The sequence below is a fragment of the Columba livia genome, chromosome 2 (assembly GCF_036013475.1).
Source record: "Columba livia isolate bColLiv1 breed racing homer chromosome 2, bColLiv1.pat.W.v2, whole genome shotgun sequence".
Lineage (NCBI taxonomy): Eukaryota > Metazoa > Chordata > Aves > Columbiformes > Columbidae > Columba > Columba livia.
The window spans coordinates 113,432,813-113,458,158 of record NC_088603.1 but is presented as its reverse complement, the minus strand read 5'-3'; the positions used below and the strand labels follow the sequence as shown (position 1 = coordinate 113,458,158).

At 42.4% G+C, this 25,346-nt stretch overlaps 2 protein-coding genes across 7 annotated transcripts in view; both read left to right on the top strand.

Annotated features, from left to right (window-relative positions):
* ANKRD29 (ankyrin repeat domain 29) overlaps window positions 1–2,382 on the top strand; it is a 30,444-nt gene extending 28,062 nt beyond the window's left edge. For 3 of the 6 annotated variants that reach the window (XM_065053330.1, XM_065053331.1, XM_065053328.1), the window contains one exon: window positions 474–773. In XM_065053330.1, the coding sequence (XP_064909402.1) occupies window positions 474–557 (84 nt within the window). In that variant the 3' untranslated portion in view covers window positions 558–773. Of the gene's footprint in view, window positions 1–473 lie in introns of all 6 variants that reach the window. The other 3 variants (XM_005498374.3, XM_065053329.1, XM_065053327.1) reach the window with 3 other exon arrangements.
* Window positions 2,383–12,195: 9,813 nt separating this feature from the next.
* NPC1 (NPC intracellular cholesterol transporter 1) overlaps window positions 12,196–25,346 on the top strand; it is a 28,162-nt gene continuing 15,011 nt past the window's right edge. Inside the window, exons 1-6 of the mRNA XM_065053312.1 lie at window positions 12,196–12,443; window positions 19,401–19,523; window positions 20,771–20,877; window positions 21,460–21,635; window positions 22,700–22,867; window positions 23,504–23,753. Coding sequence (XP_064909384.1) covers window positions 12,366–12,443; window positions 19,401–19,523; window positions 20,771–20,877; window positions 21,460–21,635; window positions 22,700–22,867; window positions 23,504–23,753 — 902 coding nt within the window. The 5' untranslated portion in view covers window positions 12,196–12,365. The remainder of the gene's footprint in view (window positions 12,444–19,400; window positions 19,524–20,770; window positions 20,878–21,459; window positions 21,636–22,699; window positions 22,868–23,503; window positions 23,754–25,346) is intronic.

Here is a 25,346-nt window from a genome sequence, read left to right as displayed (position 1 = left end):
TTCATTATAAATGCTTCATGTTACCAAAATTGTGTACAATAAATGCAGAAGACCAAACTCTGATGTTCTATTGCCAATCCTATGGAATAGCACTGACATAGCAATTAAAGTTTAGATTTTCATGGACTTTGGCACTTAAAGACCTGCCTCCTCTCCCCTAAAAATCAGCTGCTATGTTCTCTCTTACTTTTGCGGCAGAAGCCTACGCAGTCCAAGGGATACACCGTTTAGCCTGGACTGTCAGTACAGAATAAGCTGACCACTCGAATCCCATGCTGGGGTTATTTTGAAGACTTAAATTAGACTTGCACGCTGAAAGGTGGTTTCTTAAGATATCTCCAACAGTGGCATAGATAACAATGGAATGAACACATCATTATTATGCCTAGTGCCATCTTCTTTAGAGCATAAGGCTTTTAAACCGTGTTTTGGAAATATTCATTTCTGCTAACCTCCATGTTTTCTTGTTCCAGGCAAATGAACTACCAGCAGAACTAACAAAAAATGAACGCATCCTCCGACTTCTCCGCATGAAGGAAAAGCAAAGGAAGAGCTAATGCAGTCCTGTAGCAAACTGGTTTGACAGAGATGTGCCCTGACCACAGTAGCATGACAGTAAACCCTGACAGTTGCCCGAGAAGGGCTTGTTGGAACAGTTTGCAGAACTGATCAGCCTCTCCAGCACATGCTCCCTGAACACACAAGGCTCTTGTCATGGAGTTACCACGCGCTGGGGCCTCCGCTGGCATTGCTGAGCACAGAAAGACTGCAGTGGGAGCAGGTTTGGCCTGGGAGATGTGTTTGCACCACCTGCACTCCAGGATCCCACCAGTCCCAGCACCCACGTTTGCTCCTCCATGACTGCAGCGTATGCATCCCCGCACACGCAAGCGCATCCACCGTTTCAGACACATGTTCCTGTACTGGCATGGCTACACACCCATAACAGGTACTCTCGTGGGTCAGAAGGACTCAGCCCTTGTGCCAAAAGGATGTCCAGATCTTCCAGCTGTTTGGATGCAGTCGGTCCTGGAGGAGCCCCATGGTGCTGCTGCCCTCCCTTTGCTGGCAGAGCTGGTCCAGAACATTCCTCTCTACCTCCAAGTGCTGCGTGGGGCTAGAGGTGAAATCGCACCTGTGACATCTCAAAGGGAAACATCTCCTGCCAGCCCAGGGCTTTGGTAACATTTTGGCTACTACTTGAAGCTCCACAGAAGTGCTCCAGAGCATTACAAATTATGCCAAAAGCTATCAACCAAACAATAAGCAAAGAGATGTCCTCCTCAGTCATAGCATCCTGATCTGTCAATCTGTCCAGCAACAGAAACACAGCAGAGCAGTTGGCAGCATCTTGTGATGCATTCGCAATGCTTTGGGGGTCCATCTCCAAGCCTACAGTCTACATATGTGCATTTTCCTGGGTAGGGGAGGACCAGTTACTGAGCAAACCAACCAGGGCATATCATTCACTGGTGCAAATACACAGACACTTAGCTGTTGGGTACAACAGCACAGATGTGAGATAAGTAGTATATGTATGTACTGCACACGCATATATGTGACACTATGGTTTATAACCCACAGCTACTATGCAATGCACTTGTTCCTCAGGACTGTGACGGGAGTTAAGGGTGAAGTGTGCAGTGTACAGGTGTTTCAACAGCTGGTGAGAGAGTTACATGTAGCTGCACTTGAACAGGCCCACTAATTAATGTGGGCATGGAAAGTGAAGGCCTAACAGTAATTTTGGCCTTTGTTGTGGTTGAGACACTTAGACATGCTACTAGTGCCTGTGTGGAGAAGGCAGTGCTAATTGTAGATGGTTTGTGAATAGCTATGTTTTAACCATATTGCTGTAAGACACCCCATTAAAACCCAGTTATTTTTGCTGTATAAACAGTATATACTAAGTCCTATTAGCCACAAAAAACATTAGAGATTATTTTGTAGTGAGTTGAGGTATAGTGTTAGTTCAGTGCATAAATCCAGGCACTTTACCTGCCTTCAAACCTTAGCAAATTACTGAAAAATTGTGTTAAAAGTTGAGAACAGGGAAGACTGTAGAGAAGCAAAATGTTCCCTGCTTAACCAATGTCTGCCTAGGACTCAACTGAATTGTTGCACTTTTGCTTCAGTTAGTTAAAAAAAAAAAAAAAAAGAAAAAAAAAAGCTTTCGGTGACCTAGCACAAATGAATGTAGTTTACTTAGTGCAAATTAGCCATATATATTACCAAATCATAATGCTATTCTTTTTATGAGTAACTTAGGTAAGAACTTCTGGTGAAGAGAACAGAAGTGGGCAAACCTTTGCTTGGGAGCTGGAATTGCTATTCAGTTCCTATTAAGCATTAGAAAGGAAAACTTTAAATTTTCCAACAAAATAAGAAGACACCAGAAAAATCTATTTGTTTAGGTAATTCATGCTGCTGTATTTTAAAATGAAAATAATGTTGTGCCTAACAGAAACTTGCAGACAAACTGGTACAGTACCAAAGAGTTATGCAAGATGCTTAGAGGATGGTTGTACCCAGGGTTCAATTATGCAAAAGACTAAAAAATACCGAGCATGCAGAAATCTCAAGAGCCTTATTGGGACTTTAAGTTGCACAGCATTATGTGACACTGGACTCTAACTTGTTTAAAAAGCAATGGTGGAGAGGATAGGTTTATTTGGAGCCCCCAGAGGGCTGAAGATGAACATACTATTTTGGAAAATGCCAGAGGGACTCTAGGCAGTCTGGCCTCAATATTGATCTTTATTCCTTAAGTTTCTTCAAATCAACAGCTGGAAACAACCACACTCTTAAGATTAAAAGCCCTTTCACAGTTGTAAAGGAGAAGGATAATCATTAGAAGGTCTTCAGCAGTCATGCTGGGTGAGTTATAAATACTCTTAATATCAAATAGGCTGTAACGATCAATCAATCTTCCTAAAAAATGTGGAAGCCTCTACTGCTGGGTAGGGTGTCCTATTTTCCCTTGATGGTAGAGCATAGGAGAAACGACAGGGCAAGCCAACAGCCATTCCATGACAGCTGAAATAAGTAAGCTGAGAAAACAACATGCAGGTTGCCAGTATCCGCAGGTGGCCTCTCTGCCAGGCATATTTTTTTGTGAGAGGTCTGACCCCAAAGGGAGCAACTACTCAGGAAAGAGCTTCTTCTTGAACTATACCTGTCCACGGGAAGATGGTTGTTTGCTCCTCACCATTTAGAGCAGGAATTCCCAAGTTGTGTGTCCAGCTGTCTCCATGACTGGCCACCACAGCTGGGGCTCTCACACAAGCAGCAAAGAATACCTGGGATGCTGCGTCCCGTACAGCGCATCTATTGTCCTTCTTCTGAGAGGATGCAGTTACCAGCTCCTTGGTTTGTTGAGCAGTGTTGAGCTATAACTGGCTTTTCTTATTTCTAAACAAAATTTGAAAAGTGAAGCTAGAACAGGTTGAAGGGAAAGGCTTTGTAGCTCCCTCCTCACTCTCATGAGTGTTCACTGACATGGCACGCAGGCTGTGTGGGTCTCCACGGTGGAGAACAGGCAGTGAAGTCTTTCTCTGTCCTGTTCAAGCTAAAGTTGAATCTACCTTCAGCAAAGACACCATTCAGCCAACATGGGATTTTTAGCCATGGAGACATTCCTGTTGGGAGCATCTGTTTCATGTGGGAGCCTTTGGAGAGAGGGCTGGTTTTATCTTTGGGTTCCCTGTAACCAAAAGGTGCTTATTCTGCCTGTAGATGGGCTTAAAATTTGCAATACCATTCCCCACCATGCACTTAGTTCTTAGTATTTATTGAGCTGCTGTTCTCTTTAAAGTGCTCAGTAAATACTGCTGTGGTTTGTTTGTTGTTCTGAAACGGAAACCTGCTTTCCCTTAGTAGCTGAAGTGATTCACTAATATTGGCAGTAGCTCTTTGCATAGTTGTTGTGCCTTTTGTGCAAGGCTTTCCAAGTGCTCTGCAGACATTACTATCTTTGTATGTTCCAAAATGCATTGCTGGGTGAGGCAGGGAAATAGATTATTTCATTCACCCACCAGTGAAACGCAGCAGCTGTTCATCAGTTCATGTCAATAGACAAGAGTAAATTTAGACTAGAAATTCAAGGGTACCAAATCCATTTCACAGTTGGCAGGGTGAAGGTGGGTACTATGTAATGATGTGAAATAATCCGGGACAGAATAACAGGCCAGATTGGTTTTTGGGTGAGGTTTTGGCATTTCTTTTCCCCCCAAAGTGCCATATATATATATATATATATATATGTATCTTACACCCCCCAAAAATGAGCTCTACTAGCACCCTGCTTTTCCACTTGCCTCTCTGCACATTCAGATCCAGGGGTCCAGCCTGCTGGCCTCTCTACCTGGGATTTATGCAGGTGCTGTAATATGATGACTTCCCATCAGCTGCAAGTGAGTATAAAGGATGTGAGACCGAGAACAGGCTACACAAATGAGTCAATGAGAAGTAGAGCTTTTTTTTTTTTTTTTAATTTCACTAGTATCAAGCCATTGGAGAATGGGGATGAGCACAAGGAAAGGCCCATGTGGTATAGAGAGAAGTGGCATCTGATCAGTAACAAGGTATTGGTGGAGCCTCAGGGGTCTCAGATTCATGGAGCTCATCATTTAAGAGGATCACTGCAGTGCAGTGTTGAGGGACATGTATTTAGTAATGATAAAAAAGGCAATGTCGTACCTCCTAACTTGCACATGCTGTTGTTCTTCCCTTGGAGTGAAAACATCTCACTACTCATCCACCCACCTTTGTTCAGTTTAGAAAAGCTGAGAGGGTTAGAGCAGTAGATCAAACAGCTGCAGGTCACGTTTAATGCACTTTAACAACAATGGTTATTTGCCTCAGAGTCAGAGCCTAATTGCAAAAATAATTCATGCATATTCAGAATAATTCAGAATAATTCAGAATAATTCAGCTGGTCATGGTGACTATTGGGAAATCCATAAGTAAACCAAATCTTATATTGTCTCAGATTTCAGAACTGTTGTGCAGAAAATGAGGTAGAACAAACCTCATCCCATTTGTACTTCACTTAATATGAACACTGAGCAGATATAAAAAACTGCCTTTGTCTGGAACCCTTGAGTCAGTGGTGTTAAAACATTAATGTTTGCTGTGAGTCCAACCAAAGATGATACATGTGGCTCTTTTTTCCAGCAATGGAGTGTTATACTGGACAAATGGGTCTAAATGGAGTTGTGCCTTCTCAGAGCAGTTCTGCATTTGGTCCTTGGAAATGTCACAATAGTTTCATACTTTTCTGAATTCCACTTTCTTTTGACCTGCCCTTTTATGCATTTGATAAAAGCTATATAAATTTACCCAATTCCATGTAAGACTAATATTCTGCAACAAGAATGTTTCTTTGCTGAAACACGGTTTTCCATACCATTGTTTCAATAAAAATTAATATACTACTTGGATTCTCTTGTCTGCATACTTCAATATTTCTTTCCTCCCTCTTCTACTCTTTGTAGAATTAATTTCCTGTTTACATAAATACCACTTTATTCTACTCCACCTGTTACTATTTTCCAGGTCTTTACAGATGAGATAGCATTCACAAAACAAATAAAGCCAATGCCTTGGCTTGAGAAACAGGAAAATTTGATTTAGCAAGATATAACAAGGTTTCTTTCAAAGATCCAGACATGAGTGACAGACTCCCCTTGATATTAACATCCCTTAGGTCAGATCTGATGGGAAGATTACAAAAAGCAACTTAGGAACCAAAGGAATAAGACTACACTTTTATTCAGTTAGCCAAACATGTCTTGGTGGTTCTGTTATTATTCCTAGATGTAAAACTGGTCCTTACACTGATCTGACCTACTTCAGTTTTGGTTTTGTTCTTTAAAAAAAATGGCTACAACCTGCTGATATGCTTCTTATGGTAGACAATAGATTATGAACACTATGAAAGGGGAAAAGAGTCTACACTGAAAACCATATTTTTGACCTGGTGTTTGACATCCCTGGCTTTTTGCTTCATTCCTCCAATTTTCTGTTGTGGTGAGCTGCATTTTAAATCATCATCAAAAATTCCTACAGCCACAACTCAGTAAAGCATCTCCATCAGTCAGAAAATACCAGGAGAAAGTGCTGTGACTACTACTACAAAAATGATTTCTGGTAGTGGAAAGCTCCTTAATTTTGCACATTAAAGCATAGCCAAACAGTGTCAAGTGGTTGAAATGAATGAAGACAATTATCTATTGGGGGAAAAAAAAAGCTGATATCCAAAAAAACCCCACCAAAACAAAACAACCAAACAAAACAACCAAAAAACAAACCCAAAACACAAAATCCCACAACCAAACCAAAGCACTTTTCATTCTGAAAGATGCGTTTCACTCGAAACATTTTGTGTTTGATTCAGGAATTACTGCATGAAATTTTGTGATATGCAGGAAGTAATACTATGTGATCATAATAGTCTCCTTGACCTTAAAATATATGAATCAATACATCTTTTACCTTGTCTCCTCAGTGATTTAAAGAGATGCTAACTCTCATGAGATCAATGAGATGACCATATGCCTAGCAACCATGGCTGTAGTTGCACAGCAAAATGCAACGTGAGACACATACCTAAATTGTCTCTAAATAATCTGTTTTGCTCTCCCAATGTTGACATGGCATTTTAATGGGATGAATACTTTAATGTCCTGCTTTTAATGTTGAGTCGGTTGTTCAAAGCTGGCACAAGGGCTGTGTAGTGCTGCACCTTGCCAGGGAGCAGGGATCAGAAGAGCAACCTTGGGCATGCTGGTGGGGGACACAGCAAAGTCAGGAAGGAACAAAGGATGCCACTTTTTGCTATGGCAGATGTTTCACTGGCTTGAACACACAGATGGAGCATGACACAACACGGACCTGAAATGGACTACTGCGATTTTATATACACATACACAAATATACTTTTTGTCCAGCGTATGGGTTGAGGCTCCTCCAGTCTCCCTGGAAAAGTGATATCAAAACCTTGCGGTCTGCTTGTCCCGACTACATCGCATGAAGAGGTAGAAGAAACATACCGCTTTCTGAAGACTCCAACAGCAGGCTCTGCAGGTGCTCCCCTGGCCATGCTGCTACTCACTGGGCGAACTGTTATAAGCCTTACCAAAACTCTTCCAAGTCCATATTCTCCATTTCAGCAGCAAATCCTGAGTTACCAAATGGCAGTGTGGTGTTCACAGGGACTCAGTAAATTACGTTAATGCAAACCAGGAGCCATGTACATCCATTAATAGGTCAAATCTCTAATTTGTTAGCATATCAGTGCTTACACACAGTATCTGTCGTGAGTACACACCGTACCTCTTTGCTCACAGCATTAAGTGTGGCGTGTCTGCAGACTCTGCTGCAATAATTGAGCAGCATTTCTACAGCGTATTCTTTCAACAGCTCACTGGTTGATACCTAGTTTTCGAGCTCTTGGGCCACATGTTGCCATGCAATTGGCACCTCTTTACAGAAGACAAAATTGCACTGCAAAGGTGGGAACCTGCCCAGATCATCCAGCAAAAAATGTAGCAAAACTGGAAAAAACTTTGAGTCATTTGACTTCAAGTCCCAAGCTTTTGCTACTAGGCAATAAATGACTTTACCTGATTGTAATAAAAATGAACATATTTCAATTACTTCAGTGATAAATGCAGAAAGAATGTGATCTTAAGGAGTGACTTTCTAAGATTAGGTAGGGACACACTAGCACAGGTTGGTAGAGCAGCCATCAAAATGACAACGACACAGAAACAAAGATGAAAAGATAAAAAGACACGATTCAGCATCACCTGACATACCACATATATATTTAAGTGAGTATATTTAAATGAGTATCAACCCCCTCAGTCTGATTTGATACCACATGGGAGTTCTGAAGCGCAGAGTATCTGACCAAAGTAACAGGTACATTGAGGTGGTTATAATTAAAAGGTGATTAGGCCTCCACAGGTGAGGAGGGCTGACAAATGAGAGCTGATTAAAAGAATATGATTTGCTCTACAAGACCAAATAAGAAACACCATCTTTGTTTAGTGAAACTCTTATTCCGGTTTAGCTGGAAAAGCCATCTCGGAACAGGCTGTTGTGGTTCGGACTGGCTTGACAAAAAAGTGGAAGAGTGAGAAACTGGGTGAAACTTCTCACCCACCTGTTGCAGCTTGTCTTCACACAGCTTGCAAGATGTCCAAGGAGAATATTGTGCTTTCCCATGTGCTTGTGCAGGGTATTGCTTAACATAGCTCCCACTTCTTGAAAATGCCTCTGGGTGTTAGCGCAATAGAAATAATAAAGGCTTGTAATAAATTATGGAGAATAAACAGCAATGGACATTTTAATTGATTTTGCTGCGAAGCAATCACGTATTGTGTTTCCATTTGTATGCATGAGTAATTCTTCAGACAGATTGCCATCTAGAAATCGCAAGGTTATTACCACTAGGTGCTTGAGTTTCTACTGGAAGTGGCAACATGGTTTTCACTTCTGCATTGAGTAAAGCAATGGATATACAGTAAGGTCTACACCTATGAAGGCAACTCTCAGGGCTTTCCAGCAAAGATGTAGAAGAGAACAAAGCAGGCAGCTGTTTTACATGAGCTTCCCAGCACACACCTTTACACCATTCAGGGTACCCAGTGAGGGAAAGAATGAAAAATTAAAGACTTGTTTGGTGCGATGGAGGCACCAAGTGTCACTTTATACAATAAATTAATATTGGCCTCTTCTTCTGGGCAGCAAAATTTAGTTTTGTTTATGGTGCCGACAAGCAGAACAAGTATTCCCCATTAGCCTTCCAAGAGGACAGTCCCTAATAACTATGCAAAATCCTGGGTTTAAAAAGGAACCTTATGAGACAAAACTTGACAAATGTCCTTCAACGAGAGCAGCTGGGAGTGAGGATGGTCTCCCTTGAGCCTTGTGTACCACAGACAAAGCAATGTTGGCAGCGTTGATTCAGGTTGTCCCTTCAGGGCTACTTTTTCCCTGCCTAGAAGGAAAGAGATAACTTTCAGGTGACACAATCAACGGTGTTAACTTTATCATCGATAACACTCATGCAACTACACGTAAATGCCTGGGAGCTCTGCATCCTCACCCCCTGAATATGGCTCACAGCTGCGATGAAGGCTGAAGGCTGCAGTGGGACTGACGGAATCTGGACCCAGCTCTGGTTTGCTGGCTGCCAGCATACAGAGGCGACATCAAAACAGACTATGATATGTTTGGGCTTCTGTACCTGACATTACGCAAGATTTCAGAAGTCTCCATGAGCAAAGACAGGCTTAGTCTGATTAGTATTTGTTCATCAGTCTTCAACATCTAGAGCACTTCACTTTAGCTTCTGAGTGGAAAAAGGCAGCACTTCCTAACGGACTGCACTGGAATAACAGTGTGAATTTAGACAGCCATCTAAATAAAGATATGCATCAGAGATTTAGAGAAATATTTAGATAAATATTGAAATACTACCTCTTCTTTCCGTTTGCACTCTGGGTGACAGACATGATATTACAGACTTAGTTTATGGTGGAAGTTGTCACTGCAATAGATTCCCTATATCTTGTTTTGCAACCTTAGAAATTGGTTCTCTCTCACCTATGATTCTTAAATCACTCGGTGTAATTCATTCAGAAAGGAAATGCCCTTTCTGTTTAGTCAGTTTTGCTATCCTTCACCTTTTTCATCAGCGCTGAAACAATGTTCTTGCATTTTTTTTAACTTGTAGCTATGCAAGCTATGCCCACTGCATCCTCTGCTTACATCCAGTGCCCAGAAAATGTGTCAATTTAGTTCCTCGCTTTTAGGATCACACTGCATAGTGTTGAATTTTTTTTATTTATGGCATCAAAATTAAAACCTGATATAACTGTAGCTACTCCAGTTTTATTTAGCACTTGCCAGATGCCAAGTCCCACACCTGGGATGGCATAACTCCCTGGAAAAGTACAAGCTGGGTGGACGGAACCAATTTTGCAGAAAGGAACAGGGTGTTTGGGCTGGGCAAGATGCTGAACACGAGTCAGCGGGCTGTATCAGCAAAGGGGCAGCCAGTAGGTCAAGTGTTGGGGTTATTCCTCTCTCTTTGAAACTTGTAAGAGCACATCTGGAGTGCTGTGTCCGGTTTCTAGCTCCCCATAATTAAAAAAAAAAAGACACTGTCATACTGGAGCAAGTCCAGGGTACTACCACCATGATAGCTGAGTCTGCTGGAGCACATGAGCTGTGTTTGCTCAGCTCTAAGCAGACAGCTGGCTCTGGGACATCTTCCTGTGCTCCACAGCTACCAAAGGGGAGGATGCAGACAAGGGGGAACCAGGCTCTTCTCAGGCAGGCAGAGTGACAGTGCAAGAGGCAACATGCTCAAGCTGGAACACAGGAAAATATCTTTAGATATGGGAAACAAACAAATGAACAAACAACAACAAAAAACCCAAACAACAGCCCCAAAGTGTGGTTGAAGAGTGGAACAGTTTGTCCAAGGGGGCTGTGAAATCTCTGCCTCTGGACAACTGGACAAGTCCCTGAGCCACCTGACCTAACTGGATTTTGCTTTCAGTAGAAAGTTGGAGTACATGACCCTCTAGAGGTCCCAGGAAAACCTAAGTTACCCCGTGAAGCTATGACACCAAGACTAATCTGCATTTTTGTCAGCAGATGGCAATATCTGCAAAATTACATATTTTATTCCAGCAGCACAATGTGTGCTGCTGAGCAGTGAAGGCAATAAAGCTGTGGAGAAATCACAGAGAGGCCGCATGGGAATGCATCACACCCTGCTTTCAGTGAGCCTCCTCCCAGACAGATCCCAAACTGACCCCAAACAAACAGATCCCAGAGGGGCGGAGTAAAATCAGCACTCCAAAAACTGCTGACTGTGGCATCAGTTATGCCCCCGGCTGACAGCCGGTCATGTGAAGCACACGCAGCTCTGACAGCCAGATTCACCCCCAGCCAGATTCAACCCCAGCCAAATAAGCCCCGGGAAAGTGTTTTGCTTGGGAGTTACATTTATTGAAGCTGCAGGGTAATAGTACACGGGATTGTGAGGCTAATGCTGGGAAATAATGAACCAGTGCTGGTGCTTTTGACAAAGCCAGGATTTTTAAAGTGACTTGGATATTCGTAAACCACATGATTATAGAATCATAGAATAGTTTGGGTTGGGAGGGACCTTCAAAGGTCACCTAGTCCGGCTCCCTGCAATGGCCAGGGACATCTTCAACCAGATCAGGATGCTCAGAGCCCCGTCCAGCCTGGCCTGGAATGTTTCCAGGGAGTGGAGCATCTCATTTACCAGGAAAGGCTGAGGATGCTGGGTCTCTTTAGCTCGAAGAAGAGGAGACTGAGGGGTGACCTCATGAATGTTTATAAATATGTAAAGGGTGAGTGTCATGAGGATGGAGCCAGGCTCTTCTCGGTGACAACCAATGATAGGACAAGGGGCAGTGGGTGCAAACTGGAACATAGGTGGTTCCACTTGAGAAGAAACTTCTTCTCAGTGAGGGTGACAGAGCACTGGAACAGGCTGCCCAGGGGGGTTGTGGGGTCTCCTCTGGAGACATTCAAAACCCACCTGGACACCTTCCTGTGTAACCTCATCCAGGTGTTCCTGCTCCAGCAGGGGAATTGGACTGGATGATCTTTCAAGGTCCCTTCCAATCTTCAACATTCTGTGATTCTGTGGGGCATCTACCACCTCTCTGGGCAACCCGTGCCAGTGTTTCCCCACCCTCAGTGTAAAAAATTTCTCCCTCATGTCTGGCCCGAATCTCCCATCCTTTAGTTTAAAAACATCACTCCTTGTCCTATTGCTAAGCGTCCGTCCCCATCTTTCTTATCGGCCCCTTTTAAGTACAGAAAGGCCGCAACAAGGTCTCCCCGGAGCCTTCTCCAAGCTGAAATAACACTTCTGCGCCCTCACGAAGCCACCGACCGGCTGCTGCCGCAGCCAACGCGGGATGTTGCGTTCCGGAGCGGCGCAGCTCCGCGCTGCCACCGGCCGAGCTCCCCACCGCACCGCGGCGGAGCGGAGCAGCCCTGCCCCGCCCCTCGTCCCGCCCGTGGCGTGAGGCGCGGCCACGCCCGCTGCCGGAGGGGCGGGGCCGGAGGGGCGGGGCCGGAGGGTGGGGCGGTGGCGGCCGTTGGCGGTGGCGTGCGGGAACGTCCTCCCCCGCCGCTTCTCGAAGGGGCCGGCGGCGGCGAGAGCGGCCCTTCCGGACCTGCGCGGGCGCGGCTGCCTGGCGGCCCGCCTTCCTCACGGCCCGCCTTTCTCTTCCTACTCCCGCCGCCTCCCGGTGTTGCGGCGGAGAGTCCTGCCAGCCCCCCGCGCCCCTGCCCGCGCTGCCATGGTGAGCCTGCAAAGCAGCCCCGGGCGGGGTGGACTTGGCTTCCTCGTCCTCCTCCTGCTTCTGTCGCCCGCGCGGGTAAGTCCCTCCCGGGGAGAGCGCGGCGGGGCAGCCGTGCCTGCGGCTGGGGGGACGGGCCTCCCGATACCGTCGGGAGCAGAGGGGGCGGCGGTGCCCTCCCTGTGGAGCGGGATCCCTTGGGTGTTGCTTCAGGGCGGGGGGACCCGCGGGGGCTTCCCGTTAGGGGGGGTCTCCCCAGGGGGAAGCTGGCTGGGGGAGCCGGTTGAGCTGTCAGCCGCCAGGTGCGGTGAGGCCGCTGGGATCGGGGCGAAGCGAAGCGGGGGGCTCCCTTCCTTGTCCCCGGTGGGGCTCTCTCTCCCCTTTCCCTCCCTCCTGGGCTCGGCGCGAGAGTGAGGCGGGAGTGCGGGGCAGCCCGGTGACACAGCAGGCCGGCCCGGGAGCACCTGTTGGCGGGAGAGCGGGCGGTGCGCTCGGGCCTCGCACACTTCAGCGTCTGCCCGGTCCGAGCCCCCTGGGGCTGCCCCCAGCCCCCGGCTGCCGCCGTACCGTGTGAGCCCCGGTTATGCAATGCCCTCCGCATGTGAGTGGCCGTGCGGTCACATGTCTGTGCGGAGCCTTGTCCTCGGTGTCCGGTTCGGTTTGTACGGAGTGTGTCTTATGCTAGGTGACAGCTTCGGGGAAGTAGTAGTCTGCTATGTGTTAGTGTGGTAGTATTAAGACTGCATGTTTCCATAAAATTTAGGACTGGAATAAGCTGGACTTATTGATACTTAAGGAAAAACACTGGAGAACATTCACTCCTCTCTTCTCAGTCATGTTTTGTTTATGCAGTACTCCAAGATAGGAGTGAGATACCCCACATTCCTCTGGAGAAACAAGGAGTGTCTTGTAAGCCTTAGTACAGTGATTTTTTTTTTTCTCTCACTAACCAACTTGGAAACATACTTTCTAGGTCAAGTTTTATGCTTAACACTTTATAAACTCACAAGTTTGGCATCCTGTGTGTGTGCTGAGGTTCTCCTGTTGTTATATCCTCTTCAAATAACCTTTAAAGAGCTTAAACATAAAACTAGGAATTCATTCTTCTGTTACCACTGGAGAAACTGATTGTTTAGTAGTGACTAATGATCTCCAGTTGGGTAGGTAATGGACTCGCACCTTACTGACACTGCTTTATTTAATGTCTTTGAAGGGAGATACCATCTTGTGGAAATGAGTAATTTTCTTGGGCTGGTAAGGGAATGACAAGATGCTTTCCTTTAGGTGGCAGATGGGTAGTGAGCTAGGGAAGCTTAGAACAACAAGACTTAGGGGATCTTTGGAGAGGATGTGGCTTTGTGGTCCATAAAAAGTAAACATTGCAAAATGACTTTAACCAGGCAGATTTCAGTTTTGTAGTGTAAGAAGGTAATTTTTTTTTTTTTTTTTGCCATTAATTGTTATTTACAGCCTAACAATCCACAAAGTGCACCTTGGTATATTTCAAACAGAAGCTCATCTTTCAGGTAGAAGTGTCATGTTTTCATGCTTTTGGTTGTGGTGTCTATAAACCAAAGTGTCATATATCATGTTTCTTCTTTTTTTAAAGAAGTCAGTGGACTAGAATGGCATTTCAGTTTGCAGTCCTTCCATTAGGTACACTTTCACAATGAACTTGAAGTCTTCAGCCTGTGTAGGATGTATCTTTCACTCTGAGCAGTGCATGATTCAAGACTTGTGCCAGCTAACCTGATACTAGTTGGTAGTTAACTATCCATCTAAGAACTACAATGAAAGTCTTGGCTCCCTTAGTCTCTTTTCTGAAGGTGAATTTACAGGAGGATGATGTCTTGAAACTGTTATTGTTTTCTTAGGAACATCTTAATATACTAGATGGTATCTTGTGTGCTTAATGGCAGCTGTTTCAGTTGGTATTCATATAATTATGCTAAAACACCAGCTGTCAAATTAGTGGCTAGGCAAGGTTGGACACAGGTTTCCTATCAGCAGCTGGGATCCCAACCTGTAGGGTTTGAGTTTCTGAAATCCTGTGGAATGATGTTAATGGAAGGTGCTGTTCTGCCTCAAACTTACCAAGTGGCCCATAGTGCAGTGTTACGTGACCCTGGGCACGAGGTTCCAAAATGCCTGTGTGGAGCAGCTTGTTTGGCAGGGATGGCAATGCAGCTTCACAACAAGACAGTAATCACTTAAATTACTCCCTGGAAAATCAGGAGTGACTTGTTCGTAGTCTTTCTGGATGGAAAGTGAGGAAGCCTTCTTAGAAGTGGAGAGATCACTGAAGGGAATGACTGGTAGAACTGAGTCATGCTTTGCTGGGTGGTAGACGGTACTTTGTTGTGCAGTATTATTACTATACCCCTGGAGGGCATCAGAGTGTGTTGTGGGGCAGATGTCCTTAGTTGCAGACCACTGCTAGTTAGGGGACCTGTACTTTCTGGTCATGCATGCAGTAAGTGTGTATTTTCCTAATAATTGTCAGTTAACACCAGGTTGCTCTGACAGATACCAAACTATTACCCTTATTGCAACTTTCTCTTTCTACTTGACCCCAAGTTTCTTCTGATATGTGAAGTGTGCTTGGATAACTCCAAAACTGGGGCTTGTTTTGCCTGACCAGGCATAGCTGACAATTTTTCTGTCTGAAAGTGAGCAGTCCTTTACCTGTGGGCAAGGGGAACAAGAAAAGCTTGACAGATGAAGGTTGTCTCTGAATTGGCTCTGTCTGAATGAGTTACTGAAAGAGACAAAGTCAGAGTTAAACCTGTAAAGTTTCCTTTAGTCCATGGACCTCCTGCCTCTTATGGGGAGGGCTGTGAGGTAATGTGCAACTTCTGGGGCAGATCTGCAAACTTGACCTGACCACCTGTTTCCAGAAACCAGTCTTGCCATTTATTAAGGGTAATGTGATATTGTGTTTCCCTAGAACTCCTCAACCTAGTGGGCAATATCAGCTACTAAGTGTGATGTGGGCTAGATATTGAGTGGGGAAGAGTATGCTGTTTCCTGGGATCTTTCTTCTTGCCCTGCAAGTCCTGGGATCTTTCTTCTTGCCTTGCAAGATCCCAGGTGTACCATCCTAGAAGAAGGAAGGGGAAACAGCTGTATCTGATACTGTTGCCTTTTCCATACATTAGTAATCTCACATTGGAGAGGCAAACAATGTTCGCTTGTCATCTGGTATTTGCAAGACAACAAGTAGTTGCTGTTTCGGTATACAAAATCATCATTGTTCTTTGTCTGCTTAACAGCTACATATTCATTGTTGGTTATGGCCAATGTTGCTGGAAGTATTGAAGATTATTGATTTGTTTCAATATGCAGTTGAAGCAATTTGGACTGAAGTAAATGTGTTTATGATCTGTTGAAACACTAGTTCTATTACAAACCAATGATAATGCCTGGAACCAGGAAACTGTAACAGAACCCTTGTAGAATATTAATGGTCATTAAATGCCCATGCTTGTTCATGTGCAAGTTCTTTATTAGGGCTCCTGGAGCTCTGACCTGAGGTAAAATTTTTCAAAGAGAATACATATTCTAGAAGTAGAAATACACTTTCTGAACTCTGACGATGTACTGAATACTAGTGTTAGCATATTGCCAGATGGCAGGAGGTTATGTTGCTGTTGCTTCCTAAATTAACTAGGAAAGTCTCACTTTAAATATAGAACACTTAATGTGATCTGTTTTAAAATAAAACAACAATAAACAACCCACCACACACATACAAAAAACCCACAACTCCCCAAAACCCCCAACCTTATATTAGTCTTATGGAGTATCTCGCATTGTTTAGAAGACAGTTTGGCTCAACACAGCATTTCTCTGTTAATTTGGGGGTTGGGAGGGTTTTCACCCGTTTAAGGAAGGTGATTGTTCACTCAAATCCTGAGTGACTTGGACATCTGACTTTGCAAGCAGTACCTTTAACTATGAGTTATTTACAACCACCCTTACTCATCCCTGTGTCGTCCCACCAGAACATTCCAGTGTAGGAATGTTCTTCTGAAAGAATGGCAAGAGCAAAGTACTTGTCTTATTCTGTAACTTAATCTGGCTTTTACTAGAGGGTTTTTGGGGGGAAGAACTTCCAGCTGTATCTTATCAGTGGTAATGGCGTAGTTACTTAGTTACTTATAGTAACCCTGAATACTGTCTGAACCATGAGAGACCACCCCTCTCTCATATTTTGTGGCTGACTCAGTGATGAGTCTGCTATTGACTTGTTGATGTTGGAGAGTTCTGATGGTGACTTTCAGCTGCTGACTTTGATTATGTGGGGTTTTTTAGGCTTGTTGACTTGGTTCAACCACTGTAAATCAAGGATCACCAAAGTTTACTGGTTCAGGGAACAAATTCAGACTTTTATTAGTGAGATCCTGCTAGGTCATGGCATAAATATCTAATCTTGGGTTGTCTCTGAAATTGAATTCTTGATGTTAATACTGAAATAGAGTATGCAAACTTACAGCTCTTCAGTCATTGAAAGTAACCAGTCTGTTCAGCTTTTTCAAACAGGCTGAAGGTTTGAGTGATAAATATGTTGGTTTTTCCATTGTAAGTTTTATCAATGTGGGACTTAAGTATTATGGTTTTAAATTCTGTATTCCAATTACAAGTGTAAACACTAGGCCAGAATACCTTTTTTTTTTTTTTTTTCCTTTTTGTGTGTTTAGCTGAATACTTTTTGGTGCATGACCAAGTGTCATGTGCAAGTGAGTTGCTTTATGTTCTGTCCTGAAAATGATGGCAAAAAGCCTTGTAGGTAAATTTGTAGACATAATACAGCTTGTATTTTATTTTGTATTTGTGTAGTTATAACCAAGGAACCTTGAACTACAGATAACATTTTAAAAACAATAGAATTATCAGTCAGCCTGGTGTGGGAGCTGAAATTTACCTCCAAGTTTTTCTGTGTAAGAAGTACCCTGAGAAGTTTGAGGGGTTTTTGTAACTGGTGACTGCATTGCCAGTTTTACCACACTTTCCACTCTGGAAGAAGTTAAATCTTTCTGAAAAGAGTAAGTTGATAATTTTGTGGGTTTTAAAAATCAAGAAGTGTTAGATAACAAGACTTAATGAAACAGAGAAAGTGTTGTGGTATTTTTTCTTTCTATGAACACTTTCTAAAAAAGTATGATTATGAACCATTCTAGACTAAACATTTAACCCAGCCTGATATTGATGAAATATCTAATCCTGTTTTCACGGGTAGTACTAAGCAGCTTGCATTTCATTGCCCTTTTGCAAGAATAGCAGTGAATCTGTGCTTCCTCTTGAATAGATGATTAATTCACTACTGACACTGATGCATACAAACATTAAACCATCTTCTTTCCCTGCTTCTAGATTGTTTGCTCTTAAAACTTGGCTGCATAGGTGTGAGGAAACAGGTGAAGATAGTGACTTCTAAATTAGCATCAAAGAAGTGTTGACTTCTTAGATTAATTTGATGTGTGAACAGATTTAAAATGTAGTTTCCATAAATAATCTCCATGTTATGGGAATTTAACTTTCTGGCTTATGCTGGTGTTTAACATTCAGTGTTTACAAGTGCAATTTTAAAGGGGTTCTTTCCAGCTTCGGTGTAGGAATATGGTGATGCTGAGCAGCTGATTACATGTTTAGAAGAAATGCTAGAGTAGACAAATTGAAATAGTGATCTGTATGAGTGGTACTTAAATTGACTTTTGGACTTAGCTTATAGTGAGGGACTTTGAATCGGGCCATGTTGCATAGTTTGAGTTAAAGGGAAAACAATTCTACCAGGGTTTCTTAGCACAAAAATTGAAGTTTTGGGGGCATTGTAATTCTGGGTAGCTCTTGGGCGTTATGAATGCAGCCTTTCAGGGGCCTCTCTGGTCAGTAAACAATATTATTCATCGTCAAGCACGAAGCACAGCAGTCTGTCCTTGCAGCGTAAGCATATGGTGTTTTTGCAAATGCTAGGTCAAGGTTGTTCAGAAGATAAAAATAGGTCAGTTGTCTCTCAAACTGTAGCATGCAAACTTCTGACCAAGAGCTGGCAGAAGTGCAGTAAATGTTTGTGCAGCCTGCTTTCTGCTTGCAGCCCAGGTGCACAGGCATTGGAGCTGACCTAATGCTTTTTCTGCAAAGAACTTGTTATTGCATTAAATGTTTTAATTTTCAGGATATTTTGCTTTAGCATGTCAAATGTCTCCTGTTAGTACCACTGAACAAAAAAAAAACAGGTTTGCAACGTACCACTGTCCCCTTTTCAATTTCCTTTATTTTATGCACATAGTGAAGAGCCAATTTCTGAATTTTTCAGTAGTCCTTCCAATTGAAACATCTTTAAAATGAGCCTTCAAGCTTTTTTTTTTTTTTTTTTTTACTTTGCACTGTAAGCCCGTTTAAATGTTACATGCTTAGGCTTAAAAGGGGTGATGGAAAGCATTCTTTGAGATTGTGGCAATACGTGGCATTTTTTGGCGAGTGTAGAGCCATAAAGTTCTGCTTCGGAATCTGCTTTATCTTGCTACTTCCTCGATCTGTTGCAATAAGTGACTGAGTTTGCAGGAAAGATTAAAAGGTGGTAGGAGGAACTGAAATATTGCATGTAAGCAATATACTTCTCTCCATGTACACTGAATCATGTGCTCTAAAGTGACAAGTTTAACCCACTAATCATGTGCATTATTTTGTGTTAACAAATTATTTGCTACATCACCTTATATTTGGAGATGCTTTTTAAGTATTTTTTTTCTTAAGTAACTTGCACTTAGTCTTAACTATAGACAATGTACTTCCTGTTTCTAGACTGGTAAGGAAGGATGGGGAGCTGAGCTGCAGATCAGTGGTGATGTGCACCCTTTCAAAAACAGGTGCTGTTGCTAACAGCTGCTTTATGTAGGACATGGTGATGTTTAGCAGGAAGTTGTCTAAACTGGATTGTAAAGGACTTTTGGAATGGTAGCACCCAGACTCTGCAGCAGCCGAGACATTTGGCAACTATTTCTAGCAGTTAACCAGATATTTCATGTTGATTAGGTACTTTCACAGTTCTGTGTCTGGTATGGAGAATGTGGAGTTGCTTCTGGAGACAAGAGATACAACTGTGCATATGATGGACCACCAATAGCACTACCAGAAGATGGCTATGACTTAATGCAGGTGAGCTTCTTTTGGCGGTCTGCTGCTAAAAAGTAATTCTCCTACACTGTAGAGTTCTGTATTGGATTCTGTTGGACCTGCATGATGACATTGGCTTTCTCATCCTAATTTGTTGAGAAAGTGAACAGGTTATCTCTGATTTCTCAGGTATAGATTGTAGCCCTGACTGTGTGAAGGTGATATGCCTCAGAAGTATGAGAAGTCTCTAAGACATGTAATTGCAGGCTTTTACAAATATAACCTTAAATATAGGATTGGTTTGCTTTTCTGCATATTTTCCTCACTGGTTTGAGCAGTCTTTAGTCACACTGATGTTTTTAGGACTCTTCAAAACTATAATACATTCTGCGGTTATGCCTTTCTGATCTCTAAAGGACAAGACTAGACTGTTTTCCATCAAATTATCATTGCTGATCTCTTCCTTACATAGGACATCTGACACTCAAACGAAGGGAGCAAACTTGGACATTTAGTCTCTTTAGCTGTGGCTAATGTGAGACTGTATTTCCTTATCTGGGCTTTAGCTGTCAAAGTGAACAAAACAAAAGTCAAAATAGAGTTTGTGGATTTGATGTACAATATAGAATGATACTGCCAAGCTTGCCTTCTTGGCAGATGGTAGTGCAAATCTTTAAAGTGTGAAATAGCTACGGAGTTAAACAATGGTTTGATTGGTGGCAGGAGTGACTTAAATATGTAGGTGAGCTAACTACTGTGTTGTACTGTTTCTGAAGATTTAATATATAGTTCTTGTATGTTACTACTATTTATACTTGTATTAAACGCATTTGTCTCTTCAATAAACTGAACATGGAATAGCTTTTCCAGGTAACCACTGTTTTTGTGGTTAGTGGCTTGCCTTCTGAGACTTCAGAATCTGATGCTATCCAGAAGGTATAGTAGAGGATAAGCTGCAAGAATACTTTCAACTTGGATAAACATGTGTTGTCCTCTTACTAATAGACTCTCAAATACCATTATCCTTCTATATATAGACCCTGGTGACTACAGATCATGTGAAGGGGCTTTTTCAGAGGAAGTGATGCCTTGAATAAAAGAAGCGATTCTTCTCCCTAAAGAATCTGATTGATTAGACTGATTTTTTTTTTTTTTCTATGCATCTCCTACAGCAACAGCTACTGTCTTCTGAAATATGCTGAAGGAGAACCCCTAACTCTAATGAGTTCTGAAGCCTTAAACATGCTTTTCCTTCCTTCCCTCTGACCTTGACACTGTTTTTATTTAAGGAACTCTGTCCAGGCTTATTCTTTGGCAACGTTAGCACTTGCTGTGATGTTCCTCAGCTTCAGACTTTGAAAAACAACTTGCAGCTGCCTCTGCAGTTTCTTTCCAGGTATGCTAATGAACGGCAAAGCAACTAGAGATTTGTAACATAATGAACACATTAAGACTCTTCTGTTCATGTAGACTGTAGAAAAGGTGGCAATTCCATTTAAAGGCTAATTGGAGCAAGCTTTGGGAAAGGCTCCTTCAGATCAGGAAGCTTTAATTTCATGAAACAGCTACTTGCAGTCTACATTGAGGTAGATGATAGAATAAATGTTACCTTAGTTTGTCTCAAGCTACTGTATTTGTAATGAAGGCTTCAGAAGAGGGTGACAAAGTACTGTTCAGTCTTCTACCAGAAGTCTCCCTGCTAGCAGTAGTTAAGTTTGCCTTCAAATTCTGCTTGTATCTGCTATTTGAGGTAGGCAGTTTTGTTAGTGAATGTTGTTGATGCTACTGGTGAGGAGTGGTGTTTTTTTTTTTTTAAGCACCAGCTAATGTTGCATTGCTAATTAAAAACTTGCAGAATTTAAATACTTTGTTCTGATGCTCTGAGCAGAATGTTTACACTTGCTATGTAGGTCAAATCAGATATGCCCTGCACTTTTACCTCTTAATCTGTTTGCTTTTCTTTAACTTTCCTACCCAGATGTCCATCGTGTTTTTACAACTTGATAAACCTCTTCTGTGAACTGACTTGCAGTCCAAATCAGTCTGACTTTTTGAATGTTACAAGCACCATACCTTATTATGATCCAATTTTAAAAGAGAACAAAAGTAGCATTACAGAGCTGCAGTACTTTATTGGAGAACAATTTGCAAATGGTGAGTAAACAGTGTGTTAATCTACCTAGGCTTTTTCAAGGTAATAAGACCAATGCCTTCTCAGAAGGAACTGTGAGGAGGAAATATCTCCTTGTCTTTTGAAGTTTGTGGCATCAAATAGATGCCAGTAGGTTCTCTATGAAACTGCCAGAACACTAACTTCTGCCTGGGTAGGAGACATTGCACTGACACTGTTAATAAATATTTTTGAAGACTCAACTGAGACTGAACATCTGTGCAAATCAAAGGATCATTTGGTTGGAAGAGACCCTCAAGATCAAGTCCAACCATTAACCTACCTGGCACTAAACTATGTCCCTAAGAACCTTGTCTAAATGCCTTTTAAACACCTCCAGGGATGGCGACTCCACCACTTTCCTCGGCAGCCTGTTCCATTGCTTGACAAAATGGTTAATAGCAATGTTGTTGCCAAATACTAAATGTCCAAAGCCAAGCTGACATTGAAACTGTCTGGCAAGTATGAGGGTAACATTTGTACACCGTGTACTGCAGTGGTTCTCTAAGAGGCATTCACTCTTCTTGAAATGGACTGTTCTAATCCTTTGCCAAATCCAGATTTTTTTTTTAATTTTTTTTTTTTTTTTTTCCAAAGAACAAAGAAGTTTGGGTTGTATTTTGGTTTTTTAGCAAGCTTGAAGAATCAGTTCAGTCATTATATACTTTGTGCAATAACCTCTAATCAAATTATGAGACACTTGAAAGTCATGTAAGGCCTACAGATCAAAAGTACCTTAAATAGTTGTCATAATTTTCCCTGAAATTAACTTTATATAAAGTGCTGTTCCTTCTCAAACACTAGAGTATGTTCTAGTGTAATGCAGATTCATGTGGCGTACTCAGAGATAGCCATAACAAGGAGTTGCAACCTTGAATACTGTGAACACAACTGGAAGCATTATTTCACTATCTTAAGATATTTCATCTTGAAAGCTATAAGCATGTTCTTTGAACTTGGTGAGTCTAATTATTGGAAATACTTGGAATGCTCACTCAAATAATAACCTTGGTTTAATGACTCTTCTGTCTTAATGTACTCTTTCTAGCCATGTATAATGCCTGCAAAGATGTGGAGGCTCCGTCGAGTAATGTTAAAGCGCTGGGGCTACTGTGTGGGAAGGATGCCAAGGACTGCAATGCCACCAACTGGATTGAGTACATGTTTAGTAAGGACAATGGACAAACTCCTTTCAGCATTATTCCTATCTTTTCAGGTAAGAAACTGAGTATTCCTTGCCTTTGAAGCTGCTGTCAAAGGCTATGTGCTGCAGCTAGTATACTGGTTTGTTAAACAGCTGCCCAATGACGGATGTCTGCAGTCAGAGGCTTTCAAAGCAATGCAAGATAAACTGATTATCTCTTTTGATTTCTGCTGGGAAGTCATGCTTTGCACTTGCTTTGTATGCAGCTTCCTGTTGTGTAGATATCTAAAACTCATTAAGGGATGGGCTGAGCTTAGGCAACTGGATCACTTGTATTCCTTGGGAAACTAGGGCAGTACCCTGATCCTTTAGGATTTCTTTGCAAGGAAACTAACACATTGCACAATCTGGACAGATTATGGGGGTGACAAATCATTGCTGGAATGATAGAAGTATGTGCTTATTGCTTTTACAAACTGAGGTGTTCTAAAACATGACCAGTCATTTAGTTGGTAGCCAACTGTGAACAGTTGGTACCTGCTGTGGAAAAGGCAGTGGCTTTGTCAGCTGTAAGACCAAGGAAAGCTACTCTATAGAGGATAGGGCCTCTTGTATAAAGGGCTGACTCACTTAAGTGGGAAGCTTGTGTTGAAGGTCTGAATTTTTACCTGGTAGTAAACTGGTTCTGCAACTTGTGACTTGTCATAGATGTTCCTGTCCATGGAATGAATCCTATGAACAATGCTACCAAAGGTTGTAATGAGTCTGTGGATGATTCGACAGGACCATGCAGCTGTCAGGACTGTTCAATTGTTTGTGGTCCAAAACCTCAACCCCCTCCATTGCCTGCTCCATGGCTTTTGTTTGGTTTGGATGCTGTGTATGTCATCATGTGGATCTCCTACATGGGATTTCTGCTTGTCTTTTTTGCACTGGTTTTTGGAATCTGGTGTTACAGGTAAAGTATTCAAACTGCTCAGCTCTGAAAGTTACTTGCCTTTTCTTTCTGAAAGCTTCATTTGCCCAGGACAGAATGCTTATGTCTTCTTTCACACAGGCAAAAGTCATGTTCTGCGACAGATGCTTATACTTACGGGGAGTGTTCTAGTACCTAAAAACGCGTGGTAGAAAGTGAGCGCAGAAGTTGGTTTAGTTGATGTGAAACTCTTGTAGCATCTGTAGCTACAGGATCAAATATGCCAATCTACAACTTTCATAAGCAAGAACTTGAGAGTATGTGAAAGTCTGGGGAAATGCACATATCTACTTTGTCAGATTTACATTAAACCTTTATGACAAAGAGTAAAGTCTCATTTTGACTGTGTCCTTGTGTGGTATGCATTAAGATACCAGAGCACCACCTTTCAAGAGCAGTGAACTGCCTTTGTGCTCAAATGTCAAACGCCTGTGAGAGCTTAAGACTAGGTCAGTCCACTAATAAACGAATAGCTTGGAGAACACATGTGACCAAGTAAAAATGTGGTTCTGTTTTCTTCCTCAAATAACTTGTTCTGTAAGTTGTAGTTGGAATGAACTGAAACTCCAGTGATGGAAAGGCGTGTTTACCACATGCAGTGTTTCACTAAAGCCACTATTACTTCTGGCTGTTGTTACATGTGCAACAAAGTGTTTAATGCACCATACTTTGTCAGTAGATGTGGCTGAGATGGGAAGGATCACTAAAAGTTTAACTTCAAGATAATGGGATTGTAAGAACTCAATTTGGGACCAGTGGGAGAGAGCAAGATCTATTATGGGCAGCCACATGCAATCATAACATTGTTTTGTTACAAGCATTAGTCTGCAGAAAAACTATCACTACCGTATTGCAAATTAAGTCATTAATAGTCTGTCTTAGTCTCCTGTTCTGAAAAAACTAAACAAAAGCTGATCTTCCAGTAATCATAGCGTTGTGTGAAGTAAGGGCCAGCAAGCCAGCTTCTCTGTACTATGTGATACTCACTAGTGAAGTGTACACGTAAATGTAAATGCTTTGGTGTGGGTGTGCTAACAATCCAGAGCAGTGGCATCTTGTTAATATTTTGTAATAGCATTTTCTGGAGGCTTCCATTATCTAACATCCTTAACTATGGTAGTACTTTTCAGTGCAGCTTTAATATTGTTCAGTTATGACCAGGAATCTGAAATTGCTGTATAATGAGAATTGCATCTATGTGGAGAAGGGTAGTGATAACAGCAAGCTGATGATGTGCTCAGCAGCCTTATCTTACTGGGAAATATATAGTAACTACAGGAAATGGTAAGGGTGTCTGAGATGTCTGGTTCATAGCCCAAACCATCCTGCCATAACTGGAGGTCTGATTATTACAGCTTACCATGAGGAGGCTATTGAACTTATCTCCTGCTCTGGGTATCAGGAATGGGTATAAGCAATACAGGTCTAGCATAAGTGTTCTGGGGTATAACTTGCCTGTCTTCAGGACAAGAAGAAAGTACCTTACTTTGCTATTTCCTCACTTCCCCGTTTCTTCAGGCTAAGTAGGTGTAACTTGAGCAGTTTGACTAATGAGGTCAAATATTTCTAATGTAG